The sequence below is a fragment of the Mustela putorius genome, unplaced genomic scaffold, assembly GCF_011764305.1.
Source record: "Mustela putorius furo isolate JIRA1106 unplaced genomic scaffold, ASM1176430v1.1 tig00003858_pilon_pilon_pilon, whole genome shotgun sequence".
Classification (NCBI taxonomy): Eukaryota; Metazoa; Chordata; class Mammalia; order Carnivora; family Mustelidae; genus Mustela; species Mustela putorius.
In genome coordinates, this window is record NW_025422010.1 from 3,644,246 (window position 1) to 3,671,206 (window position 26,961).

At 56.9% G+C, this 26,961-nt stretch overlaps 2 protein-coding genes across 12 annotated transcripts in view; one reads left to right on the top strand and one right to left on the bottom strand.

Annotated features, from left to right (window-relative positions):
• Window positions 1-1,657: 1,657 nt before the first annotated feature.
• Window positions 1,658-7,009, top strand: CCDC74B (coiled-coil domain containing 74B). 3 transcript variants are annotated; one of them, XM_013051328.2, is made up of 8 exons: window positions 1,658-1,967; window positions 2,816-2,857; window positions 3,890-3,946; window positions 4,702-4,882; window positions 5,905-6,094; window positions 6,173-6,252; window positions 6,345-6,416; window positions 6,543-7,009. In XM_013051328.2, the coding sequence occupies exons 1-8, from the start codon at window positions 1,709-1,711 to the stop codon at window positions 6,712-6,714; spliced, it is 1,053 nt and encodes a 350-aa protein (XP_012906782.1). In that variant the 5' UTR covers window positions 1,658-1,708; the 3' UTR covers window positions 6,715-7,009. The 3 variants fall into 3 exon arrangements, with proteins under 3 accessions (XP_012906782.1, XP_012906784.1, XP_012906783.1); XM_013051330.2 differs by having other exon boundaries at window positions 1,662-1,967; window positions 6,576-7,009; XM_013051329.2 differs by having other exon boundaries at window positions 1,662-1,967; window positions 5,917-6,094.
• Window positions 7,010-7,646: 637 nt separating this feature from the next.
• MED15 (mediator complex subunit 15) overlaps window positions 7,647-26,961 on the bottom strand; it is a 67,392-nt gene continuing 48,077 nt past the window's right edge. For 6 of the 9 annotated variants that reach the window (XM_004742575.3, XM_045065289.1, XM_013051325.2 and 3 more), the window contains 12 exons: window positions 26,594-26,835; window positions 25,177-25,503; window positions 23,954-24,082; window positions 12,522-12,658; window positions 12,296-12,423; window positions 11,949-12,083; window positions 11,799-11,862; window positions 10,861-10,927; window positions 10,187-10,347; window positions 9,915-10,081; window positions 9,318-9,416; window positions 7,647-8,643 (listed from right to left, as the gene is read on the bottom strand). In XM_004742575.3, the coding sequence (XP_004742632.2) occupies window positions 8,507-8,643; window positions 9,318-9,416; window positions 9,915-10,081; window positions 10,187-10,347; window positions 10,861-10,927; window positions 11,799-11,862; window positions 11,949-12,083; window positions 12,296-12,423; window positions 12,522-12,658; window positions 23,954-24,082; window positions 25,177-25,503; window positions 26,594-26,835 (1,793 nt within the window). In that variant the 3' untranslated portion in view covers window positions 7,647-8,506. Of the gene's footprint in view, window positions 8,644-9,291; window positions 9,417-9,914; window positions 10,082-10,186; window positions 10,348-10,860; window positions 10,928-11,798; window positions 11,863-11,948; window positions 12,084-12,295; window positions 12,424-12,521; window positions 12,659-23,953; window positions 24,083-25,176; window positions 25,504-26,593; window positions 26,836-26,961 lie in introns of all 9 variants that reach the window. The other 3 variants (XM_045065288.1, XM_045065285.1, XM_045065286.1) reach the window with 3 other exon arrangements.

The following is a 26,961-nucleotide window of genomic DNA, read 5'->3' on the forward strand; positions in this document are numbered from 1 at the left end:
GAAGTCCAGATACATTTGTATCCGGACTGCCCCCCCCACACCCCCACAATACTTACTTTTTATTTTTATTTTTAAAAAGATTTATTTATCTGAGAGAGAGACAGTGAGAGAGAGCATGAGAGGGCAGAAGGTCAGAGGGAGAAGCAGACTTCCTGCAGAGCCAGGAGCCCAATGTGGGACTGGAGCCTGGGACTCTGGGATCATGACTTGAGCTGAAGGCAGTGGCTTAACCAACTCAGACACCCAGGCACCCTTCCCCCCATACTTACTGTATCAATTGTTTAAAATCTTTCCATGATCAATCACTACAGCCATCTTTTTTTTCTGTAGATTTTAATAATATTTAGTATAAAGTACTTTCTTATAAATTTATTATCTAGAATTATGTGCAGATCTATTTCTGTTGACTGCATCTGAATTTTTTTGAATTTTTTCTCTTGACTCAGTCACATTTGTCTGTTTCTTGGCATGTTCAGTATTTATTATTTATACAGGCATTATGGATGATATGGCGCAGAGATTCTGGGTTCTGTTGTAATTCTCTGAAGAATGTTGAGTTTTGTTCTTCAGGTGGTTGAATTACGGAACATCACCCCAAACTTGTGGAGGCTGGGCTTTAAGTTTCACGAGGGCAGATCTATTTTGATTTTGCCCTTAGTTCTAGGGCAGATCTCATCTTTGGAGCGTAGTTTTCATTCCCAAGGTGTGGCCCTTTGGGGGTTTAGAAGGAAAACTGAGGCCTTTACCAAGCTCCTCTGTCAGACTTCAAACTCGTCCATGGAACTGATAGCAAGTGAATCTCTCCTCAGCTTTTGGCCTTCCAGCTCTTTGTCTTTCCCTGGAGTCCCTGGAATTGTTGCCCACAGGTGGGCAGTTGAGGCCAGCCACATATCTGAAGTTTACAGCTTCCAGCTCCTCACCCACAGAGGCTCCAAACTTCCCAGCGTTGCCCCCTGGGTTTCCAGCAGCGGTGGTGTCCCCATCTTCTGCCTCTTCAGCCACTGGACCTGTGGCTTCCTGTTTGAGGTCTGGGAGAGAGAACCCTCAGGGAAAAGCAGCTCTTCTTCTTCTTCAAGATTTTATTCATTTATTTGACAGAGAGAGACAAGCGAGAGAGATAACACAAGCAAAGGGAGTAGGAGAGGGAGAAGCAGGTTTCCCGTTGAGCAGGGAGCCGGATGCAGGGCTGATCCCGGGATCAGGCTGGGCGCGCAGGCTGGGCACAGCGAGGCGCAGAAGCGCGTCCTGGACACCCGGGCCATGACCCAAGCCGAAGGCAGACGCCTAATGACTGAGCCACCCAGGCGCCCCCAAAGCAGCTTTTCTTTCAAGAGCTGCTGCCTCCGTCTAGTTTCTGTCTGCTTGTTGTTCTTCTCCAGTGCTTTCAGGCAGTGGTTTCATATATTTTGTCCACATTTCATAAAGCAGAGCGTTTTGTAATTACTGGAAGTAGAAACTCAATCTGTAATCCGTAGCATCCATTCAGAAAGTGAACTACTAAAACAAGCTACAAAATTAAGACCTACCCTCAAGGCGGATACCTTTTAAGTCAGATTATTAGGGCTGAGGCGGAAGTTGACGTGAGCCCCGCCCCCACAAACAGCTCCGCCCCTCGCACGCCCCGCCCCTCGCTCACGCCCGTTTCCATGGCGACGCGGCGCCAAGCTGTGGCAGCCCAGCAACCGAGTGGGCGTGCAGCAGCGGCTACATGAGCGCGGGGGTGGCGGCGGCCGGGCAGCGGCCCCCCAGCCCGGGGATCCCGGGCTCTCGGGGCGCGTCGCGCCCGCGCCCCCGCCAGCCCGCGGTCGTCCAGCACTCCGGACAGCACGGCGCGCAGGCTGGGCACAGCGAGGCGCAGAAGCGGGTCCTGGACCTGGAGAAGAGCCTGCAGTTCCTGCAGCAGCAGCACTCTGAGACGCTGGTCAAGCTCCACGAGGAGATCGAGTACCTCAAGCGGGAGAACAAGGGTGAGTCCGTGCGGCGGGGCCGCGGCTGGGGCGCCCACCGCCGCTGGGGCCCGAGGGGGACTCAGACCTGCTGCCCGCGGGTGCCTCCAGCACGGAAACACGCGTGGACTCTAGAACACGTAGGGTTTTAAGGAGGACAGACACAGGGCAGCAAGTCAAACCCCGGGTCCTGCCATGCGGGGCTTGGACTCCCTTCCCCCGCCATCGGCCCCAAACCAGGGTGGTCTTGGGGGTCGGGGTGCGTCGGGGCCATCTAGCCATCTGGCAGGGCAGCCTGTCCGTGGCATTTCCCACAGTAAGCCCGGTGGCAGTCTCGTCTCTAGGAATCAGGCCCAACTGTTTAAAACTTTTTGTGGAAGTAAAAAGTGCGAGCATACAGCTCAATGATTTTAACAACCTAAATGCGCCCAAATCAAGGGCCTATATGCCCAGCACCATCCAGCTCTCCCGCCTACCGGAGTGTCCTCAGGGCAAGGCCTTCCTAACTTGGCCCTGCTTGTGGCTCCTCACCCCCATGGGCCAGGCCTGAAGCGGAACCTGTCTTTTACTCTGCTTCCCTCTCTCTTCTCCCTTATGTTTTAGCTGGAGCTCTTCCCCCCAAGCACCTAGTCCTACCTCAGTTTCTCCCCACCCTTCTCCTGCTGTCCACTTGAAGTGCTAAGTATGAGATCAAGGGGTCCCCATTATGTCAGGACTCCACCTCCCCTTGACATGAGGAGTTTTGAGTCAAGGTCATGTGTGAAGTCTCTCAGGGGTTCAGCAGGAGGGGAGCACCCGGGACAAGGCAGACCTCTTCTCTCAAACTGGCAGCAGCTTCAGAAATGACGGAAGCATGTGTTTGCTTTCAGATCTCCATTACAAGCTAATAATGAGTCAGAAGCCAAAGAAAGGTAAGAATGAGGCCCTCGGGTGGCTGATGGGAAGTTACTGATGTCTGGAACAGCCCCTGGGTTGCTTGTGTTCACCCAGCTAGCTGCACTGGCCTATCCCAGTGAGGAGGGGTTCTGGGGGACCTGGAGAGACACCACTGCCCCCAGCCATGGTTTGGGCGACTGTGCACTGAAGCACAGAGGTGGGGCTCTCGGGGATCCCAAGGCCTAAGGTCTGGGCAGCAGGGAAACAGGCAGAGCAGCTGCCCTCCCTAGCGTTGCTGCTCTGATGGATTCTGACTTGGATTCTGGCTATGGTAGGCCCCAGGCTCCCTCTGCAAGGCTGGCAAGCACTGGGCAGCCCCAGCCCTGGGCCTCTGGCTCGTCACTTCCTAGCACAGAAGGCTCTGTACTAGGAAGGCACAGTCCTTTCAGAGAGCCTCCCTGCCCATCTCCACAGTGACCAAGAGGGCTGGGTGAAGGCAGTGGAGATGGAGAGACCCACAGCCACTTACCCAATGCCCTTCCTCATCCTGATAGTAGCCCATTCACTTTGCGTGTTCCCCAGCCCAGCCTGCTCTCCCCACTTACCTTTGGGGCCTGGTCTGGGTGGTGCTAGCCTGGAGCCCCAGTCTTGGGAGGTGTCCAGGGCTCCTTTTCTAGGGGACACAGAGAATGGTGTGGTGGTGGGCCCTTCCCCGACAGGGAGGAGCAGCTCCAGTGAGCTGTCCTCAGCAAGTGGCAGGGCCTGTTGGTGGTCCCAGTGTGGAGATGCCAGGGGTACCCAGTGGGACCTCAGAAGAGGTCATCCTCCTTCAGGGCTTCTTTGGGCCTAAGCCCACTGCTTTCTGGATGGCCCTTCAAGAAATCGCCTTTCCCCCGGCCTTGGCTCTGCCTCACCAGAGTTGGGGAGGGCCCTGTGTGAGCACACAGGCGGGCACAGGCCGCAGGCCCCTCACCCATGGAGAGGAGCGGGGACGGAAGCATCTGGGGACACTAGGATGGAAGTGGCATTCCTGCCATCTCCAACTGACCCTGTGCCTTCTCCCACAGGCAGCATTTCCAGTTCCAGCTTTCATTCCATCAAGTCCGTCTCAAATTCGACGTCAGGTGAGCACGCCAGCACCCTCTGTGAGCTCAGGGTCGGGGAGGGACACATGCCTCATGGGGACCCTGGGCCCAATGGCCAATGTGGGGCATTGAAAGCCCCATGGGCTTGGCTACAAAGGGAGTGAACACCAACATGGGGCACAAGGCCCTACGGCAGATGCCCCCTGACATACGGAAAGAGGAGCCTCTGTGCCTCACTAAGTGGTCTCCCAGGGAGGGGTGGCACACAGGTGGCCTGGCAGAAGCCCTGCTCATTAGGACCCCCCACCAAGCAGGCAGGAAGCAGAGGCGGGGGGTGGGGAGAGGCGGCTGCGCCTGGAGTTCTGGGCTTGTGGTGTCATTTGCAGAGTTAGGGGCTGATAGCTTCTTCTTCCCACTCTGCCTTCCTCAGGCCAGGCGTCCTTGCAAAGGAGCAGCCCTTGCCCCTCCTCTGCGGGCCCCAGGCAGGCAGTAGGCATTGTCCTTGGAAAGGACACTGGCGCAGGCTGGGTCCCAGACCTCCCACTCAGTGTTATTTTGCCCAGAATGGGGCATTGCCTCAGAGTCGGGGAACAGCTGTGGGGCCACCCCCAGCCCTGGCCTTCCCTGACTACATGGAGCCAGCTTTTCACAGAACCTCAGACCCTTGGGTTTGGATCTCCCAGCAGCCCCCCAATGGGGGCTCTGTTACCATCTCTTGGTGGAAACTGAGGCAAACTCCATGGGCATACACAGCTGATCCTGGGCGACTCAGGCGCGGTTCTCGATGCCCACAGTGACCGCCTTGGCTGCTGTCAACTCTCAAGGCAAGGCCCGGACCCAGCTCAGCTTCTCCAAGAGGCAAGACTCGAAAGCTGATGTTCCCCAGAAGATGGACCTGGAAGAAGAGACCCCAGTTGCTGCCCTGTTCCACAACAGCAAGCTGGACAAAGCCCCAGGGATGCAGGGGCCGGCCAAGTAAGGGCTCGCCCAGACCCCGTGGGCCCAGCGCTCCATTTACCAAGCTCACACTCTGCCACCAGCCAGCTGCTCAGCCCCTCCAAATGGGCCAGTCTGCCGGTGAGCGCAGACTTGCTCCAGGCTTGCCCATCCAGTGGGCACTGCCTTCCCCCTTTCCCCAGGGGGTCTGCAGGGTCTCTATGCTGACTCAAGCCCACACAAGGATGCCAACAGCAGCCTCCAAAACCGTTTTCTCACAGAAATGGAACAAAGTGATTTGGCCTTTAAATTACCCTGCTATTCACCAAGTCGGGGAATAAGTAAGTCAGGTTCCTGGGCTCACCCCGGGAAGTGTGCTCAGCTCTGTGAGGCACAGAGCTGGCAGGCCAGAGCAAGACCAGGCTGACACTTGAGTTTCTGGGCCTGCCCTGGAAAGCAGCAAGGAACCTGGACCTTTTTTTTTTTTTAAAGACTTTATTTATTTGACAGATCACAAGTAGGCAGAGAGGCAGACAGACAGAAGAGAGGAGGAAGCAGGCTCCCCGATGAGCAGAGAGCCTGATGCGGGGCTCGATTTCAGGACCCGGGGATCATGACCTGAGCCGAAGGCAGAGGCTTTAACCCACTGAGCCACCCAGGCGCCCCAGGAACCTGGACTTGGCATCCAAAAACAGAGACCCCATTGTCCCCTGGGTAGGGCAACCAGCAGGCTTCCGCTTCTCAGCACAGTCCTTAGATTCTCTCAACCAGGCTCACAGGTGTGGGGGTCAGGACTGAGGGTGGCCCCGCAGCTTGAACCACCTTGAAACGTCAGGGCACCTTGAGAGAGGAGAAAGGGATGGACCCAGGTCCCAGCTGGCACCGGAGCCCCCCACCTGGTGCCGGGAGCACCCTAGTCAGCAGAAGGGACCCAGTCCCTGAGGAGGCTGTGTGGACACCCCTCCTCCCCACACCATTCTCAGGCTGGAGCAGGAGCTGCCCAGAAGAGAGGTGGGGGGTGGTTAGACCAAGCCTGGCAGGCTAGCTCCAGGCTGCTGCAGTGACTGTTCCAGAGAGGAAGAAGGGGAGACCTCCAGTGCAGTGGCGAGCTCCACGGCAGGCAACCAGCACAAGGGCAAGCAGCCCCCCGCGATGAGCCTGCCTCCATACCTGCGCAAGCCCACCACGATTCAGCAATGTGAGGTTATCATCCGCCAGCTGTGGAACGCCAACCTCCTGCAGGCCCAAGAGGTGAGGCTCGGGACCCCGATCTGCCCCCCGCCACCTCTGCAGAGCCTGCCCACTGCCCCTCTTCTCCCTGCCTTCCAGTTGCAACACCTCAAGGCCCTCCTGGAAGAGAATCAGAGACCCAAGGCTGCCCCTGAGGAGCCTGGGCCCAGCTCTCCCAAGTGAGTAAGAGCCTCACAGCCCTCACCCCGCCCCACCCTACCCCAGCAAGGTCTTCTCCTCTGGGGCTCACTGCTGACTCCTCCCTCACCAGGGACCAGGAGGCCCTTCACCCGGGAGCCATGCAGCTCCCCAAGGTCCCCACCAAGGGCGTCCCCAAGAAATGGTGAGTTGCACTGGCAGGGGGAGGTTGAGGTGGCCTCCAAACCCCGTATGGGGTGCAGAAGAGATTGGGACCCAGATGGCTCCGTGTTTTTCCTGGGGCCGCATTGGGCTGGGCTTCTGCTCCCAGGGGCTCTGCAGTGCCCGCCCTCTGCCCGAACAGCCTGATTCTGAGCCCGATGCCCATGGCGGAGCGCTCCATCCTGCCGGCACTGAAGCAGACCCTGAAGAGCAACTTCGCCGAGCGGCAGAAGAGGCTGCAGGTGGTGCAGAGCCGGCGGCTGCACCGCTCGGTGCTCTGAGGCCAGCGGCGCCCATCTGCGCCTGCGCAGCACCTCTCGGCCAGGCCTGTGACCAACCCCCCCGGCTGGAGACCCTCACCCTCTCTAGATAGCACTTCCAGACAATTCTCATACGTTTAGGCCAACTGAAATTCCAGATAAACGAAACTCGTGGCAGATAAAGTACTTGGTCTCAGAACTGGGACACTTTATTTTCTTGCTCAGTATTTTGCTATTCTGCGTTTACACGAAAACATGTTATGAAAGAAGTATTACCCTACCCCGCCGAAGACTGGAAATAAAGCTCGTTTTTCCACTTGTGCGTCTCATCCCTCACTGCTGTTTGGGCATCACTGCCCTGCTCTGTGCCCCTAGCTCTGCTCCCTGCAGTAGGAGGGGCCTGCCGGGGGTGCCTGGGACTCTGGGCTCATCCAGGGTGGGCAAGTGTGCAGGGAACGGGTTCCTGGCCCTGCGCACAGGGTGAGACGCCTTCTTCCCCAATGGTCCCGGCCAGCTTCCAGGCTGACAAACACTGCTGATGCGCCATCCTGCCGGGCCTGCCCTCCAACACGGAGGGCCACGGCACCTCGGGAGTGGCCCTCTCTGGGGCTCTGGGGCCTCACCCGGTGATACTCCGGCCCCAAGGGCCCCCACAACCACAGCTTCCTATGGCTCATGGGTGCAGTCAGCGTTGTGTCCACCTGCCCCTGGCAGGGTTGTGCTCCAGGCCCATTTCCTCAGCACTCATCTCTACCTCGTCTTGCTTCTGGCAGCAGGAACTCAGCCAGAAACCTAGGTGAGGTTATGGCCCTGACACTCAAAAAAGGGGGAACTAAGATCTGGATCTCCATGGCCATCCCCAAGGTAAGGAACTGGGCTCAGCCCTGACAATGTTCCTCGCTGGACAGTAGTACCCAGACTTTCAGAGGGGAGGGGACACAGTGACAAATTCATGACAAACACAGGAATAATAAATTTATTATAAGAACCACAGATGACATGGTAGTGCACATAGAAAAGGGGGACCCTCTCAACACCAGAGGGCTGGCGGGCTGATGCCCTGTCAGGGAGCCTTCCTCACTCTCAGGAATGGCTCTGAGCCCTGACCCCAGAGTGGGCACGGTGCCAGGGACAGGATCCACCCAGGTGCCCCTGCTCCCCAGGCTCTCCCACAGTGCTGAGCAGACCCCCATGGCTTGAAGGAAGAATGCCATGAGGTATGAGGCCCAGGCGACCGCAGGGGATCTGCAACCGCCTGCAGGCCAACCTTCCCTCTGAGACTTGGCCAGCACCCTGGGATCCAGGAGCTTCCCTGTGGCTTGCCCCACATGCTCACGGTGGCAGGGTCTGAACCTAAAACTGTGACCAGAGACTTCTGTGTGCATTTTCAGGGTTTCCTATGCTCCCCATGTTCCCTTACAGGAACAGGATGTGTTTCTGGTGCACACACACAAGAGGCTCTAACAAGACCCTGAGTTCTCCCCCGTGCTGAGGAAGGACACAGGCCTTGGAGAGGCCGAGGGGACAGCAGCCCAGGGATGAGCACACAGGGCTGGTGGCATGTCTGACTCCCTGGGGGACGTCCCAACCCCATCACTGATGCAGCCAGCCCCACAGCCACCTGCCCTCATCATGTACAAGTGTGGGAGGATGTCTGGGAAGTCCCCAAGGCAGAAGATAAAAGCAGGAAAGCTAATCTAAGCCCAGGCTCTCTAAGGGAGCCAACACCTAGAAATGTCCGACATGAGGTGCATGCCCTCTGTGGCCCTGACGAGGCCGCTGACTCTCCCTGCGGTCCCCAGCGGCTGGGTGGCTAGGCAGCTGAGAGGCAGGCCTGGTGGATGCTCTGTGCCCAGGTGTTGAGCAGGGCCGTGACTGAGTGCTTGTCGGGGAGCTGCAGCAGCCTCGAGGTCATACACCGGTGCACCGACTGCAGGAAGGGGTTGGCATCTGCAAAAGAGCAGTGGGCCATGAGCGGTGCCAGGCCTGATGCTGGGCCACGCAGCAACTCTCTGTGAATGGGCTACCCCATAGACACAGGTTGTCGTCTGGGGCATTCCACCAAGCCAACGTGAGCAGGGGTGCCATCTCCCTCACACAGTGGGGTAGCTGATGGGCTCCCCTCCCAGGCCCACGCATCAGTGGAGAACTACAGTGTAGACAGGTCTGGAGCCCAGGGCCCCCACTCAGGGGCAGTCTTGGGATCCCAGCCCCCCACACTAGCTCTGAGCTGCAGGGGTACTGGTCCCCATCAACAGAGCTCTCTCTGGGCCTTTGGTCTGAAGCCATGTCACTCAGATGGGTCCCCACAAACCCTAGCTCCTTCTGTGCTCCCCTATCGGCCTTGCAGAGGCCCCCAGGGGTGGATGGGCCTGCTCACTCCTCACCACTACACATGGCTGCCCTGCAGGCAGACGGAACACCATAGAGACAGAGACCCCTTTCTCTCAAAGTGATTTCTGGGCAACCCACTCCTGTCCACAAAGGGGCAGAGAAAGGGGAGGAGTGGGTTCCACTGTGGGAGCCCGGAGGAAACCCAGTTGCCTGGAGCCAACCCCATCCCACCAGGGCCCCGAGAGAGCAGCCACAAGGCCTCACCACGGCTGTCCTCGCAGCTCACCCACCGTACTGCCACTGCCGGTCGATCCACAGTGGGCTCTGGGCAGGGTAGTCAGCAGGGACACTGAGCTCCAGTGGTGGCACACTCGGGAGATCCTTGTCATCTGCAACACATGCAGCTGTGCCTGTGACCCGGCCCAAGGCCTCAACCTGCCCTGCCTCATAGCCCTGCTCCGAAAAGGGCTCTTCGAATCCCAAAAGGCTTGCTGCAAAGTCTGGAGGTCACTCTGACCCCCAGGCTTTCACATTTCCCTAGGGCCTCAGGCTTGGTACCTGGAAGGCAGGGAGGGGGCCTTCCCAGCAGGGGTAAGAGGTGAGAGTGTGGGGGCTCCAGGCTCAGCCCTCAGGGCACATCCTAGGCCAGGTATGTGGGAGGATCCAGAAGGATGTAGGGCTGGTGGGCCTCGGGGCACGGTGTGTGTGTGCCTATCTGTAGGAGGCACAGTGCGAGTCCCGATGGGGCAGGTGGGCCAGGGCAGGTGGGCAGGGGCAGGTGGGCCTGGGCTGGGCCTACTCTGGAGCCAGGGGCAGGGGCAGAACCCTGGGGCTGGAGTTTAGGACTCAGTCTCCCACAGCACCAGCCCCGCCTCCCCAGTACGCACCCAACTTGCATATCAGGTGGACGGTGCCATTGTTACTGCAGTGAGAAGGATCCAAATTCACCAAGAACTTAGGATCTAATCTGGCCACTTCCCCCTGGAGCACGTTGGGGATGCTCTGCCGCTCATCATCTTCAAACCTACGCTTCCGGGTGCACACAACCGGGGCTCTGGAAGAGGCAGCTATGGTCACCACACGGGGCTAGGCTGTGGCCCACGACCCACAGCCCATGGCCCACTGCCTAGCGCGAGCCTGAGCCCTGTGCTACACGTACGTGATGGGTGGGCCGTGGATGGCTGTCATCGCCGGCACGAAGGTGCGGTACAGGGAATGGTTGAAGACGGGTGAGCGGATATTGGCCAGGACGGCATCAAGGAGCGGCTGGCACAGGTATTGCTGTTTGGTTGGCGGCACCGGAGGCGGCGGGGGTGTGGGCTGGGACAGGACAGTGGGGTCAGCAGCCCACTCTTGGGAAGCTTTCTAGACCCTGAGGTCCTCAACCTCACAGCCAGACTTTTATAGCTTCCCCATCACCTCTGCCCCCAAGAGATAAATAGTTATCTTAGATGCACTCGCCTGCCTTCTGTGGCTTTGACTTTCCCCTGAGGCCCCTCCCCCCAGGGCTTGGCCTCATGCTGGGCAGGGACAAGTGGAAATGAGACAGTGGAGATGAGCGTACACAAAAGTCTGTGAACCTGGCGGATGGAGGGAACACCCACAGGACCACAGCCGGAGGGTGACCTCTCCCATGTTCGCACACATGCTCTCCTTACCCAAGGCCGACCTGACCTGGAAGAAGACTTCTGGGCGAGGTCCCCAGGCTGAGTGGCATGCCCCTCTACCCACTCCTAACTTTGAACACTTCTCCCCACTTGTGGGGTGAGTCCCAGTCTCCTCAGAGATGCCTGTGGCCCTCTGAACACCACCAGGCCATGGTATCCCACTCACCACTGCCATGTCATTCTTGAGCTTCTCCAGGGCAATCTCACACTTCTGCAGTGTTTTCAGGGGGCACCTGTGGGGAGAAGGGATGTGGCTGACCCTCCATGCTTGACGATGGTGGCGGGTGCTGATTCTAGCCACCGCCCGCCCGCCTGGCTTCTTCTGGTGTGAACAGAGCCAGCTTTGGCCAGCACAAGCCTCCACAGGAGCCCCAGCCATTGACCAGCTGTTCCTAGACGCAAAGGATAAGGACAGATTGTCTTGTCCCCAGGAGTGGCCCCATCCTGGTTGGCAGAACAGGGCATAAATGTAATGGGTCAGTGGGGAGGGACAGAGGCTGGTCCCCTGCCCCCCAGCCGTAGAATTCCAATGAGGATCAATCCAAGAGGGCTTGGAGGGTGGTCCAGATCCAAGTGGCCTAGTTCTGCTGTTTCCAGCATTTTGTCTAGTAAATGGAAAAGAGAAGCCCTTCTAGAAGGGAGCACAGACTAAGCTGAGGCAGGGAGAGGGACAAATCCAAAGGCCAGTCTACATGCACAGTCCTGTACTGCAGACCAAGCTCTGGTGCTCACAGCAGCCCTGGCACTGACCAGCATGGTCGTGTGTGCTGAGAAGCTAGTGCCCCACTGCCTTACAAGTGCTTCTCAAGGGGTCGCCTTGTTTCCTTTTCCCAGCCAAGCTGAGTGAGCCACAGCTGCCTCTTTTTGCAGATGGGCTAACTGATATGAAGTCACTTGCCAAAGGCCACTGGTAAGTCAGGGGCACCGCAAAGGTAGGGGGCCAGGGGCTTGGAGCCCCAGCAGACACACGTAAGTGGAGCCCTAAGGCCCCTTCTCTATAAACTCCACATCACCACTAAATGCTCATTCAAGGCTGGGCCAACCATGCAGCCAGACGTGGGCAGAGCGCCATCCTTCCTCCAGGAGCCTGGAGGCAAAGCTCACCGCTTAGAGGGGTCTGTCAGGATGTCCAGAAGGCTCTTCATCTTACTCAGGTCCTTTTTTCTGTCTGGGACAGAGAGGGGCCACTAAGACACGTGCCTGGAGTATCCCCCCGCCATCCCCAAACATGCTGTGCCCCAGCGCCGGCCGCACCTTCATTCTTGTCAATCTTGTTGATCATGCGGCGCAGGGGCTCGATGTACTTGGACAGCTGCTTCAGCTTGTCGAGGTACTGCTGCTCCTCAGCCTGGCTAGAGCCAGCTGGGCTCATGACTGAGCTGGGATTCACTGGAGGATATGATGTGGTAAGCGTAGCTCCCACCTACAAGCCCGGGCTCTGCAAACCCTCCAGGTGGGGATCTAGAGCTCACCCACCCTGTTATAAGCAGAGGCCTCCAGATGGTGAGGGGCGAATCTCGGCCCCTTGATCTGCAGGTCTGTGTGTGGGTTACACAATGGGTTCTGGGCCTCGGATCACACCCACCCCTGACCCGACTTACCGGGGGTGTTTAAAGGTCCCGGGGAGGGGACGCTGAAGTTCTGCGGGGTGCGGGCCGTCACTGGACTCTGGGAGGGCTGTGGTGAGGGGCTCGGCAGGAAGCTACTAGGGGAAGGGGCAGGGCCAGAGCTGCAGCAAAACAAAAGCAGATGCACCTGTGAGCTGGGGCACAAGGTGGGGCCCGCCCTGGGAGCCAGGTGGGGAGGGCCACCCCCTGCCAGGCCTACCTGACGTTGGAGTTGGGCTGCGAGCTGGGCTGGCCAGGCTGTGGGGATGGCTGGGGAGGAGGGGGCATCGACTGTGGGGTCTGCACCTGCTGGCCCGGTGACGGCGAGGACAGCATGGTGAGGCTGTTCTGGCTGACCTGGAAGTGGAGGGGGCTCAGCCTGCTCGCCTGCCACACGTTCTCACTCCTGCTGCGCCCTCACTCCCACGCCCATCCCCGTGTCACAGACCCCATCTGCACACAGAAGCCTCCTCACCCTCTCAGCCTCACCCAAATACCCCTTCTTCCAGACACCCTGCGCCATGAATACCAACACGGGCACAGGGCCCCACCTCGAGGATCCACACACACAAGTCCATGATGATGAGCGGCTGGCACAAAGGCCCGGCTGGGCAGCTCCTGCTCCTTGGCAGGGAGACCATGAGGTCCACAGGCTTCTGCGCTGGAACAGGACATCCCCATATTTCTGTTTGACAGGTGGGGGAGCCAGAGAAGGCCTATGGCCTTGGATGGTGCTGTCTGGCCTTCCCGGCCTGTGTTGCTCTCCTCTAGGTGCCAGTGAGGACCCCGCCCTGCGACAGATGGGACCAGCTTCCCACATGCTTCCGTGAGCTCCCCCCTGCTCTCAGGGCACAGTGGAAGCCTCTCTCATGTTTAATGGGAGCAAAGTGGCCCCTGTGTCAGCCCCTGCCAGCACGTGTGGCCTGAGGACCCTCGGTCTGGTGGCTGAGCAGCCTGCCTTGACTGGCAGAGCGAGCGGACCTGCCTCGCCCAGGACATGATGACGGTGGCGTTAAGGGCCCAGCAAGAACCAGCCCAAAGTTCCCTGCTAGTTTCAGGGCTTCCCAGGGTCAGCGGAGGGGGCTCCTCCCACACCCTAGTCAAGCTCCTACATGCTGAGCCCCCCTCAGAGCCTGCTTCCTGGAGCCTAATCCATAACCCCCCCCAACTCTTGGACTGTCCAGTTCTGCAGACCAAGCCCAGTGCTTGTCTCAGGGCACTCTAGACCCTCGTGCCATCTGGGGCCGGGGGTTTGCGCCTCCCTCCCACACACTCATCTGCCATGGGGGCGGGGGCAGGAACATGCAAGCCCAGGCCTCCGGCTGCTAGGCCCGGTTGTTCTACCAAGTGAAGCAACAGGTCCCAGGTGATTCACAGTGATGCCAGCGAGGGCAGAAACAGGGCCTGGGGCAGCTAAATTGAACTGAGTGCAGCAGGCTTCTCCTAGGCAGGGCTTGCCTTCAGTGCAGGGCTACGCGGAGTCCCAGGGCAGGCAGCATGCCCCCGGCACTGGACAAGAGGCTCCAGAATCCACCCAAGGACCAACAAACTCCCAGGACTAGGAAGGTGAACAGGCCATCTCAGAAGAGCCCATGCCAAGAAGCAGATGGTGCCAAGGAGGGAGAACTACAGGCCTGGGGCCTCCACACCCTGGGCTCAGCCTGCGAGGCCTGGGAACTCCCCTGGAGTGGTTTCCTACAAAGGCCCCGCTGTCACCTCCCCTTTCCCTCTCCCCAACCTGCTGCCACACACCACCTTGTGCCCCTGAAACTGCCTCTTGATGTGCCCTCTTCCTGCCTCACCTACCTGCATCTGCCTCAGGGAAGAGCCCCAGCCTTATTAGCTTCTGTTCCAGCAGATGTCCCTTCTAGAAGGTGTTCAGCTCCTGTCTGTAGTGTAAAGCTGGTACTTCTCTCAAGGGAAATGAGGCATGTGAGGGCACCATGACCAGTACAAAGCCACTCAAGGGGAAGGCCACTGCACAGTTCACTTCCCACCTAAATGTCTAAAGCTGTATCTTAAAAGGCACCCTCAGCACTGTGACCACAGGAAACAGGGCACTTTCCCCACACCCTCTGCTGGGTTCCATGGAGCACACATGGCTCCCCTGGGCATTAGAGTCTGCAAGAAACAGGCAAGAGCAGCCTTCCCCGGACCTGGGCACAAGCTCAACGCTTTTGCTTCCTCCTACGAGCCTGTATCTTACATCTAGCCATAGGCTACCCCAGGCCACTCTCCAGGCCACCACAGGAAACCCCTAGGCTTTCGACATCCAATCCAGATCTCTTTACATCTGACAGTGCCTCTGGAAAAACGCCTGATTCTATTGGCAGCACACACATTCCCCTTCCCAGGCCTTCAGGATCCCCTCACCAGTCAGCACAGGGCTCATAGGCTTCCCAGATCCTGAGATGCCACAGACACACACAGGAGGAGGAATCACAACCTGAAGGCCTCTGTCACGAAAAAAATGGCCAACCAAAGTGGCTAAGGAGACAGAGACCCCCCAGGCTTCAGATTTATGTTCCGTTTGGCTGATGCTGGGGGAGAGAGGAGCGAGACAGCTGGGCCCCTCCAGCGATGTATGAAGCCCCCCAGAGGGGGCACCACTGCCCTAGCTCTGAATCTTCCCTCCCCACACATGTTCTGCCAGAGGCACAGGCTTGGCGGTCACAACGGCTAGCACATGCCATGTGACACTAATGTACCCACTCACTGTCACCTACATATCATACAGGGGAAATGGGAATTAAGAGAGAAGGGACATGCTCAAGGTCACACGGCTAGCAGAGTTCAGGCATCTCAGCACCATCTACTCTCCCAAGGAGCAAGGACAAGTGTCTGGGAAGAGACCCTGCACAACTGCCTGAAGGCAGGAGTGGGGGAAGGCAAGTTTCAAGCAGAGGGGACACAGCCGAAGCACAGGGGAGTGGAGGGGCCAGGATGCTGGGCAGCAGGGCAGCAGGCCTCATCTGGGGAGCAAGTGCAATGAAGATACCTCAGGGGACGCTGGTGGCACCATACCCTGTAGCCATCTTGGGACAACCCATGCCCACCAGACATCCCTGGAGCATTCCCGACCTCTTGGACTCTGTACGTGATGCATCCCCAGAGCAAAGAGGAATATGGACCCCACCGTGGCACCACCTGCTCACACTGCCAGGGACCCCACATCACCCCTGCACCTCTGGACCCTCACGCAGGGCACTGCATCCAGCACAGAATCCTGCTCTGTCATGGGCGTCGGGGTCATGAAGTGTTCCCCCAGTCTGAAGACACAGCCATGGGACATGCTGCAGGGCCGGGGGCAGAGAGTGTCTGAGAGCCCCCTCTCCTGAAGGGCTGACAGAACAGGCCTTCTAGTTCGCCTGATCTCCTGACCCCGGTTTGTTGTCACAAGGAAGGAATCAGGCAGACAGGTGCTGCAGGCACTGAAGCACCTCACTCCAGGGCCTGGAGCAGCCGGCTGCCGAAGGCTCTGCTGGGGTACTCATAGGACGGCAGCGGCAGCCCTGACCTGTAAGGAAGCATCTTCAGAATAAGCATGCTCTTCGCAGAAGGGACGCGATCAGCAAGACACAGACACGAGAGCAGCTGCATGCCGATTCTGGACCCAGGTCTGTGGCCAGCCAAATGACCACAGTGTGCCTGTGCTGGGGAGGGAGGCAGGGTGTGGGGGGCACGTTTGACCCTTGAAGCCAGGACCCCACCAAGAGGCCAGGGTGGGAAAAAGGAAGTTGTGGAGCCTGGGCCAAGGATTTAATGGAGCGTCTGGGCCCCTTTTACAGGGAGTGGTGGCTTCTCTGGCCTGAAGCACTGCCGGGGGCCCAGTGGCGGACATTTACCTCCACTGAGGCGGGTGACAACAGGGAGTTCTCCTAAATGCGTGACCTGTGACCCACTGCAGTGAGGACGAACAAGTCCACAGACAGAAGTAATTCAAGGCCTGGCATGTACCACATACTCACCATGCTAGGGACATATTCTTATGGAAATCAGCGCCGCGTGTTGACGCCAAGATCACTCCCCCCACACCCAACAACCCAACCTCAGTATACCCAATGGATACCGAGCCAGAGGCTGCAGGAGAGGAAAACAAGCAGCTCAAGGTCACAGAGCTGAGAATCAAAGGGACCAGGACAGGAACACTCACTAGTGACAGGTGCGCAGGTAACGGGGCGGCGGTGCCTGAGGCAGCAAGGGATGGAGCCCCGAGCAAGGGGTCGTGTGGAGGACCCCAGGCAGCCGTAGGTCATGAGGAATTGCGCCCGGGCTCCGCGCCGCCCAGCCCTCCGTGCCACCTCAGTTAACAGACCCACCGTCCTGCCACACAAACTCGCTCCTCCAGTGAGCTCTGTCAGAAGGCCTTTTGACCAGCACGTTCCAGCCACTTCTGCCTCCCATCATGCAGTGACTACCAAAAGGGAGGCCAGTGCTTCCAGTCAGTGAGAAACTGCTATTGGCACATCTGGGGCAACTCTTTAGGGTCAGGAGGCAGGAAGGGTTACAAGAGACCACGCTGCCGAATGGCAATGCCTTGGCATCAGGAAGGTCCCTGCCCCTGTCTCAGTGGCGGTGGTGGCGTGGCACAGGGCCTGAGGCCGGCAGCCCATAATCACCCTGCCCGGACAGCCCAGCTCCTGGGTGGCAACAGTGGTGCCTGCACACGGGCCATCAGGGAAGGGCAGGCCCATCTGCTAGGGTTACAGGTGCGGCTGCCTGACAGGAGGAACCGCACCTTACAGTAGTGGCAACTCTGGGGTGTGCACAGCAAACCCACTAGAATGGGAAGCCCATCAGACTAGGGAACCTTCTTACCACTTTATTATCCAAGTCCTAGAAAAGGGCCTGGTCCACGGAATGCACATGACAACAATCTGTTAAATGACTATGCCACGGAAGAATTCCAGATGCCGTACGGTAATGGGAGAGCCAGGAATTCAGCTCTCTGAAAAAGTGTGATGCACACAGAAGACTCTGGATACCCAGAAAGGAGCGCATGTAGTAAATTCTACACTCCACCCAGTAAACTGTAGAACAGCATAGTGCCCGAGAACTTTCCACCACAACAGACGGACTTGTTCTATAATCTGTGCTGTCCACTACAGGAACCACTGGTTTCCTCATGGCACCCTGGACCCTTGACATGTAACTGAATTTCTTTCTTTCTTTCTTTTTTTTTTTTTAAGATTTTTATTTATTTGACAGAGAGATCACAAGTAGGCAGAGAGGCAGGCCGGCGGGGGGGGGGGGCGGAGGGGGAGGAAGCAGGCTCCCTGCTGAGCAGAGAGCCCGATGCAGGGCTTGATCCCATGATCTGAGCCGAAGGCAGAGGCTTAACCCACTGAGCCACCCAGGTACCCTTGAATTTCAACTTAAGAAACTGAATTTTTAGTTTTTTTAAATCTTAACTAATTTAAAAGTGAATACCTATGTATGGCTGATGATTATACAGTATCAACAGCACAGCTCAAGAAAGCCAGCTTCTCGGGTGCCTGGGTGGCTCAATGGGTTAAGCCGCTGCCTTTGGCTCAGGTCATGATATCAGGGTCCTGGGATTGAGTCTTGCATTGGGCTCTCTGCTCAGCAGGGAGCTTGCTTCCCTTCCTCTCTCTCTGTCTACTTGTGATCTCTGTCAAATAAATAAAATCTTAAAAAAAAAAAAAAAAGAAAGAAAGTCAGCCTCTCTGCTCACCTTAGGTTTTATTTACCACGAAAAAGACCCCACCATAACTATCTAAAACACTAAACTTTAAAAACTTTTTTTTAAAGTAAACTCTACCCCCCATGTAGGACTTGAACTCATGATCTTGAGATCAAGAGTCAAATTCTCCAACTGAGCCAGCCAGGCAACCCTAAAACATTAAATTTCTTCAAAAGAAAGTTAGCTCCCATGTTCTCCAGCAAGTGAAAATACCAAAACTATCCAAAACACTGAAATGAAAATAAACCCAGGTATTCACTCCTGCACCACATAAGCCAAACCCAGCTCACCTGAGGTTGGTAAGTCACTCTGAAAATCACGGTGAAGGAAGTCAGCTGTAATCACGACAGGCCTCACGAAGGTGCTCAGAAGACCCTGAGCTTCCTGGGGGGCCTCGGTGCTGCCCCAGAAACACCTGTGCTGAGGGCTATCTGCCCAAAGGGGTGGAGCTTGACTGCATGGTAGGAGGGGGCTGGTGGGCAGGAAATGGGCTCTTACATGCATCCCACCTCAGGCCAAAGCTGTGGAGATCGTCTTGAGGTCAGAGGGAAAACAGTGATCCCACCAAGAAAAACAATGTGTGGGCAAGTGGAGAGGGGTGTGCAGCCTCTGAGACAAGGAGCGCCCAAGGGTGAGGGGTCTCTGGGGCTCAGAGCAGCTTGGCCTAGATGTCCCCGCTCACAACACTGAGGCCTATGCACACATCCAGAGCCCACCGGAGCCTCCAAGAATGCTGCTCTCTGTGCTGTTGGTTTACACTCAACAAACCTCTGATCGGGGTGCCTGGGTGGCTCAGTGGGTTAAAGCCTCTGCCTTCAGCTCGGGTCATGGTCCCAGGGTCCTGGGATCAAGCCCCGCATCGGGTTCCCTGCTCGGGGGTTGGGGGGAGCCTGCTTCCCCCTCTCTTTCTGCCTGCCTCTCTGCCTACTTGTGATTTCTGACTGTCAAATAAATGGGTAAAATCTTAAAAGAAAAAAAAAACAAACAACAAAAAAACCTCTCTGATCTGCTGACGAGCCCACAGAACCCTCAGGGCCCAATCTCATGGACCATGGTGGTGGTTCTGGGAGACTAGGCTCTGGCGCCAGACTCAGAAAGAGAGCCCTCCACTAAAGTCACTATGAGAAGTCGACCACCATTAAAACAGAAGAGTCCACAGAAGCCAGCTCGCAGCACCTCTCCTTTTCAGGAGTCAAAATGGCTGATCAAGGGGCGCCTGGGTGGCTCAGTGGATTAAGCCGCTGCCTTTGGCTCAGGTCGTGATCTCGGGGTCCTGGGATCGAGTCCCGCATCGGGCTCTCTGCTCAGCAGGGAGCCTGCTTCCCTCTCTCTCTCTCTCTCTGCCTGCCTCTCCGTCTACTTGTGATTTCTCTCTGTCAAATAAATAAATAAAATCTTTAAAAAAAAAAAAAAAAAATGGCTGATCAAAATGCCTTTGAGGGCCTGAACTCAAACCACCCTCCTTTCCTCAGGCCTCTGGGCAGCTTTCAGAGAACTGGTTTCCTTCTGTGAGGACAGTCACAGCGGGGTTGGCAAGGGAAGCCTGGCACTCTGTACCTCCCAGGTGCACCTCTCAAAGGATGCGGCAAGTCAGGTCTGTCCTAAGCATACAAGATGACTGCAGACTCCAGAACTCCAGCGTGCTCTGGAAACGCTCTCCTCATCCACATATACTTCTAGAAGCATATGGGTACCGAGTCAGGCTGAGTACAGCTGTGAGTCTGGGCCTGGCTTGTGCTAATGGGAACCCGGTGGTCGCCCATGGCCTTGGCACCCTAGTTCTGGGCTCAGAGTTGGAGAATGGAGCCTGCACCTGGGCCCTAGAGAGCAGGGTCTACATGCACTCACAAGCGTTAGGATGAAACCAACTAAAACAGCAGGGCTGGGTGCAGAAAGGAAGCAGATCTAAGAAAAACCCCAACCAAAACCTCTGTCACGGGAGGTTTGTAAGCTGGTCCCTGAGACCACGGCGGCCTGGATGGCCACTCAGTCCCTATGGCAGGTATGCCAGGGACAGCGCTCTGACTCAGGACAAAGGCCTGCTCCTCCAAGAAGCCTCTGGCATCACATGCATGTTCCACACTCACACCCACGGGTCACAACGAAGCAGCCACTGGGGGTGACACAAGCAGCAGCAGATGCCAACCTGCTGGGCTGGGGAGTGGATGCCCCTCCAGCCACACCACAAAGAACCTGCCAGAGTGGGAAGCCAGGAAACCACTGTCCCGGTGTCTGCCAAAACTCGGGCCCAGTCCCATGGAGCCCACCAGCCTGTGAGACACAAAGTGGGACACTGGCGGGGTGTGCAAGCACTCACAGGGTACTCAGGGAAACAGGCATATCTTCCCCTGGAGGGCCTACGGCCTGCTGAGAGTGGGGCCGAAAGCAAGGGGCCTTGGGACTGGCTCTCTAGTGGTCAGCTGGGGCAGCAGGGAACACTGTCCGTTTACCAGTACTGCACTCACAGGAGCCTACCGGCAACTCAGCAGCGCCCCCTCCAGAGGAAGAAAGGCCTTGAGAAATCAGTCAGGTGGGATGAGAGAGGTGGAAACTTTTTCCAGGAAAAAATTGAAGTAATAAGGAATGAAAAGCTTAAATCTAATTTGCCACTGACTGCTTTTCTCGTAACTTGAGAACTCCTGAGAGGGAAAGTTCGTTGTTTTTTTTTTTTAAACCACAAATCCTAATGGAAAAGACATCGGTAGTGTTTACCGGATCACATGAGCCCCACAGCCAACAACCAGCAACTCCTTGCATTCTCACAAGCATCAATGTTCACTACTCCCAACACACCTCTACTCAGAAAGGAATTCACACTCCACCATGCAGGCTTCAGGCCTGCTCCCCTGCAGGACACGGGGCAACAGGGCCCAGGAAGAGGAGAGCGAGGTCCAAGTAGTGCACCAAGGCATGGTGCGAGATCACCGTGCAGCAGCCAGGTTACCTGCACACGTCAGGGAAGTGTGCTTTGAGGACAATTCTTTGTAACTTGAGAATTGTAGCTAAATTTCCATATACTAACAGAATAGAAGGTTAAGAGACAAAAGCCTCAGTGTTTTTAGAAACGGAGACACATTGTGTTCTGGATTTATCTACAGTCACAGATAAAGTTTAGGGGAGAAAAGGAAGTTAGTGCATTTCTTGTCATATTCTAGTACATCCCACTCTGGGTGATGATGACATCATCTTTCATTTACACAAGTAATGTCAGATAAAACAGAGCCTGGGCTCAGGGCTCACCAATTTTCCTGGGACACCAGAATACTAACTTTCATCCCAGGCTGAGAGCCCTAGTTACCTGTCAGACTCGGCACTGGCGAGTGTGAAGGGGCGCCTCTCTTCTGCTCTGCCTGGAAAGACCAGGCACGGAGGGCTGCGTGCTCAGGGCCCTGGCCCCAGCACTTCTCTCACAGAACCACCAGAACCTGGCTATGCATCAGGACATTATCAGTTAAACAGCAAAAAACTGGAAATCATTTCAGGGTCCAAGAACAAGACTCTAAGCAAGGACAAAAAAATACATTCATAGGCGATCAGTGTAAAGTAACACTGACTGAGGGTATTTAATTATAGGAGGAGAGGGGCTCCAGGCTGACTCAGTCAGCAGAGCACATGACTCTTGTCTCCGGGTTGTGAGTTCAAGCCCCATGTTGGGCATGGAGCCTACTTAAAAAAAAAAAAAAAAAAAAAAAAAGTTTACAGAATTGTTTACTTCTGCAGTAATGAGAACAGGAAAGAAGCCATTATAAAATCCTATGTACAGCCCATTATGACCTCAATGATGTAAGAGAACTAGAAAGGAAAAAAACCAAACTGTCCTGTGCTACAATGTTTCTCTGTATGTCCCTCAGCTTTCTATCTTCTACAGTCACTATTTTTTAAGTTTTTGGGTCAGGGGGCACCTGGATGGCTCAGTTGGTTAGGAGTCTGACTCGTGGTTTTGACTCAGGTCATGATCTCAGGGTTGTGAGATCAAGCTCCACATCAGGCTCTACACAGGGTGTGAAGCCTGCTTGGGATGTTCTTTCTCCCTCTCCGTCTGGCTCCTCCCCCATGCTAGTGTGTGCATGCTCTCTCTCTAAATAAACAAATAAAATCTTAAAAAAAAAAAAAAAAAAGGTTTTTTGGGTCAGGGTGCCTGGCTCAGTCAGTAGAGTGTACAACTCTTGATCTCCGGGTTGTGAGTTCAAGCCTCACATTTGATGTGCAGCCTACTTAAAAAAAAAATAAATAAATAAAATCAAGTATTTGCATCAGAGTATCTGCAGCCTTGTCTTGTCCACTGTGCCAACCCAGACTGCAAAGGAAGGCTGTGAATTCAAAGATGCCTCCAGGGAAGGTCTGTCACACCCCAGGAACCCTGCTGTTATTAGAATAACACAGCAAGGCAGGCCCGAACCCTGAGACAGACCAGCCACAGAGGCCCTCAGGGTGCGGCCACTGGGCTGAGAGGAGCAGCAGAAGGGCACACTGTGCATGGCTGGGCTTCAAGAATGCTCCCTCTGCCACGAGCACCTGGGAATCCCACCATACAGCCACAAAGCACAGGGAAGAGCCTCTCGCCTGCTCCCTAAGGCTGATCTGTGACACCTGAGAGGCAGACATCACTCCTGAAAAACCTCAAGGCGCATGCCTCATAAAAGCAAACCCTCCCACAAACATTCAAGTAATGACCCCCTCATCCTCCCCAGCTATCAGAGTCCCACCATCTTCCCAGTGTCCCCACCGAAAAAAAAGAATCCGGGGCCCACCTTAGTTCTGCCTTAACAGAACTCCACTGAGTGGGGAAGGTTACACATCAAGGTTACTCTAGAGGTGACTGAGCCCGCAGTCAAGCTCTCATGCTGACTGGGCTGGGTCCTCCAACAGAAGGAGAGCAGGGTAACCGCCAGGAAGAACAGCCCTAAACACGGGCTCAGTGTGGGGTCCTTAGGTCACAGACCACATCTGCTTTAGGGCTTAGCTATATGCAAACACGTCAAATCCCTCTGCTGGCCCACGTCCCTTCAGGCAGCTTCCCATGGACTGGATCGATGTGGCCAGGACCAGACAGGACCAATTTTGAGCCACCTCCATCATAAGATGTCATCAGACACTAACAGAACACACAGTATCCCAGAAGCGCTCAACATGCGCTGTTACCGGCCACGGAGCTGGGCTGACCCACAGGTAGTGCGCAGGGCAGGGGCAGAGCAGTGTGCTGGGGACAGCCTAGCTTGGGGCAGAACCTGGACATGTGGCACGGCACCTATCAGGTCTGTTCTGTCTAAAGCCAACACTCTCTCTTGAGCCAGTGTTCCCACTGCCAGGTGGAGACAGAAAGAACCAAGATCCCAGACTAGGCATCTCCCCTCCTTGGCACCAGTAGGCGGAGGTTGTGGGGGGCGGGGTCTGTGGAAAAATCACGAGGCCCAATCTGCAAGCCCAAACACCAACAAGGATCTGGCCTCTGCTAGGAAAGGCCAGGCAAGGCCTACTCTGCCCCCTTGACATCCAATACACAGAGGGTGGGCACGGAGGGCCTCAGCTATGCCTCTCAGCACAGGGGGCCAGCTCTGGCAGCCAGCTGGGCGAGGAGCTGCTGCACAAGCCTGTGCCATCCACTGGCACCGGGTACCATCTTGGGGGTACTCTTCCGTTTCCAGAGCACCACTGTACACCGACTGCTGGCCCTGTGTGCCGAGCTGAGGCGAAGCTGAGACCACAGAGCTATCCTCTCCAACACATGTTCTCAGAGAAGGAGGGAAGGGGGAAGCTGGATGGTGTCTGAAGAGAGGTGGTGGGGCTCGGATAGGACCGGGCTGGCCACCTCGAGGACACTGGCTCCCAGACCGCCCCTGATGCAACCAGGCCCCCCTCATGGGAGGGTGCCCAACATCCAGCTCCACACATAGATGGACAGGCACCTGCCAGCAACTACGTAAGCCCTTGGCTGCAAAGGCCCTCACCTGCACTCCAGAGCCCACGATCTGGGAGGCCTGCGCTGTCGGTACTGCTGTCTGCTGCTGCACCTGGGGCTGCACCTGCTGCACCTGGGGCTGCACCTGCGGCTGCTGCACCACCATAGGAGTTCGCACCTGAAGGAGGAAGGGAGAATACGATCTGGACACTACCTCTGCGGGAGCTCTGAATCTCGAAGCTTCTGAGAAGGGACAGGGTCATCCTGATTACGCTGGCTCTGATGTCACCCTGCTGGCCTTACCCCTATCTCATTAGAAATGTGCCAATCCAGCCTGGCTCTGAGCCGGGCCCCACCTCCCCTGACTATGATGAGCAGCGTGACCCTCCCACTGGGGTGTCACCATACAGCCACCACCACTACCATCTACTGCTGCAAGCAAAGCGATGGCTCTCAAGGCCAAGTGCAAAGCCCAGCCTACTCGACCTCTGGGCCAACCATGTGGACGGTCTGTGAGAGCCCCACTTAAAGCCCCTAATCCTCAAATGAAACCAGGGCTGGTCCCCAGGTAACACGTGTGACTATACCTTGCTCCTCACGACCCTTCCCAGCCTTCCAGCCTGGCCCTCTGGGTCTCCCATCTGCCCACCACTCAGTTCAAAGCATGGCCCATTCTCACTCCACTCAATAAGTCAAAACCAGCAAAGTCTACGAAAACCAAGGAAATGAGCTGAAAAAATAGTTCCCCAACTTGATGCCAATATTGTGTCCTCTGTATAAATGTCACTGACTGCATTTGCTTTTGTACAGAGATACGTAACAAGACTGACAATAACACTATTTTCTTAACACGTTTCCTCAAAAATGCGCTAATGACAGGGATCTTTGCTCATAACGTAATTCTTATTTAGCAAACCACTGTGATGCTCACCGAGGCTGCATACCCTCCCTCACAGCAAGAACATGTGTACTGCTGTCCACCTGATCACCAAGTCTTAAAATGCCATGCCTGGCTACTGCCAACACTAGACAGACTGCTTGGAAGAACACGGCTGCCCAGCAGCAGGGGTGCCTCCGTGCAGGGTCCAGTAGCTCCTGGAATGCACATTCCCTTGCCAAGCTGGTTGCTGAGGCTGGCATGGGGAAGAGCCTCCTATGGCCCAGTGCTTGAAGAGGTCATGAAGGCTCTAGCCATGGAGCCCCAGAAAGAGCTGCCAGCCACACGCTGCACCAGGAGAAGGGCTGCGGCCCACCACAAGCCACGGTACTCACGAGTTTCAGCTGTGGCTGGGCATACAGCATCTGTCCAGGGAGGGCCGGAGCCTGGGACACCAGAGGCTGGGTCTGTGACTGCGGTGGGAGCTGCGATGGCTGGTTCTGAGCAACAGGTGGCTGCTGGGGCTGCGGCGGCGGCTGGTGGTGCTGCGGGTGGTGCATGGGCTGCAGCTGCTGGGGCAGGGCCTGGGAGGGGGGAGGCTGGGGCTGCTGCATCGGCGGCTGCTGGAGCGGTGGCTGGGCCTGCAAAGCTTGCTGTTGCTGCTGCTGCTGCTGCTGCAGCTGCAGCTGTGCCATCCGCTGTAGCTGCTGCTGCTGCTGTATCTATGGGCAGAAGGAGCCAGACTCGGTCACCCCACCAGCCTCTGGGCTCCGTGTCAGCCTCGGCCAGGGGAGCCTGCCTGGGATGCCCTCGCTGGACTCCGGAAACACGCTAAAGTGTGCCCACGTCCTCGCCACCGGACACTGGCCGCACCGGAGTCCGAGAATGGAGGTGCGAGGGAAGGATCCAGAGGATTTTAGAAGTAACCCATGGAAGCTGGGGGTAAACGCTTGGGTGGCTGCAGACCTCTGAGGCCTCCCCAGGGATGCCTGTCTGGTCACTAGAGTGGGCAACAGTATGAGCCTTGGGAAGATAGCCAACGTCTGCTTTCCAGGATGATGAGAACAGTGGGACTGAGGACCACAATCAGCTCTGGGGGAGGGGGCCTCTGAGACCCAGGAGGGTGGCCACTGGGAAACAGAGGCAGTATGCCAAGGCCAGGAGACGGTGGGCAAGGGGAGAGCTCCCCTCAGGTCTTCCCTCCCTCAACCAAGAGCAGACCTGACAATGGATGCTTTAATACATCTAGATGCTGCCTGCCAACCTTGGGAGGAAGAAAACAGTTTCTAATAAGCAGAGCTTCTAAGTGACACGCGGGAGAGATGAGGTCTGGTTCGAGCTGTGTCCAGACACCAAAACACTCAGAGACAAAACAGGAGGCATGCGAGTACTCAACGACAACATGCTCACAGGACGGCTCAGGCATTTCTGCACCTTGGGGTGCTCTTCTCACTTCTTGCTTCGGTTAACTCCTACAGGAACCACTGGCACCCAGAAGCCTCCAAGGATCCAGTGCCCCCCACCCCGGCACACAGTAGGCCCGCGGCCAGACACCAGGCCTGACAGAGAGGCCCTCCTTGTGCCATCCCAGCGCCCTCCTGACAAGTTAAGGCCTCTCTCTCTTCCTCACCCCTGGCTCCGCGGGAAACCCCCAGCAGAGGAAGCCCGGGTGCCGGGCATCAGGAGGAGCTGTGGTCGCCTCCAGGCCCCTGCACCCAGCGCTGTGGCTGGTGCGTGTCCAGGGCTCTAGGACCACAAGGTGGGGGGTGGAGGGGGAGGGAGGCTGAGCACGGGAGCCGGGGCACCTAGTACCTGCTGCTGGTTTTGATGATGCAATTTAATCAGGTGTTGCTGCTGCTGCTGCTGCTGCTGGAGCTGCTGCTGCTGCTGCTGCACCACGGCCTGGAACTGCTGCTGCATGGCATTCTGCTGGGCCTGGAACTGCTGCTGTTGCTGCTGCTGCTGCTGTTGCTGCTGCTGCTGCAGCGCCACCTGCTGCTGCTGGAACTGCTGCTGCTGCTGCTGCAGCGCCACCTGCTGGAGCTGCAGCTGGGCTGGAGGCAGAGCGGCGAGTCAGGCGGAGCGCGCGCCCGGGGAGGGCGGGCACACGGCCCCCGGGGGTGGGGGGGGCCCACAGGCGCCCGAGCCCAATGATCCGCTCGGGAGAGACCGCCCAAGGC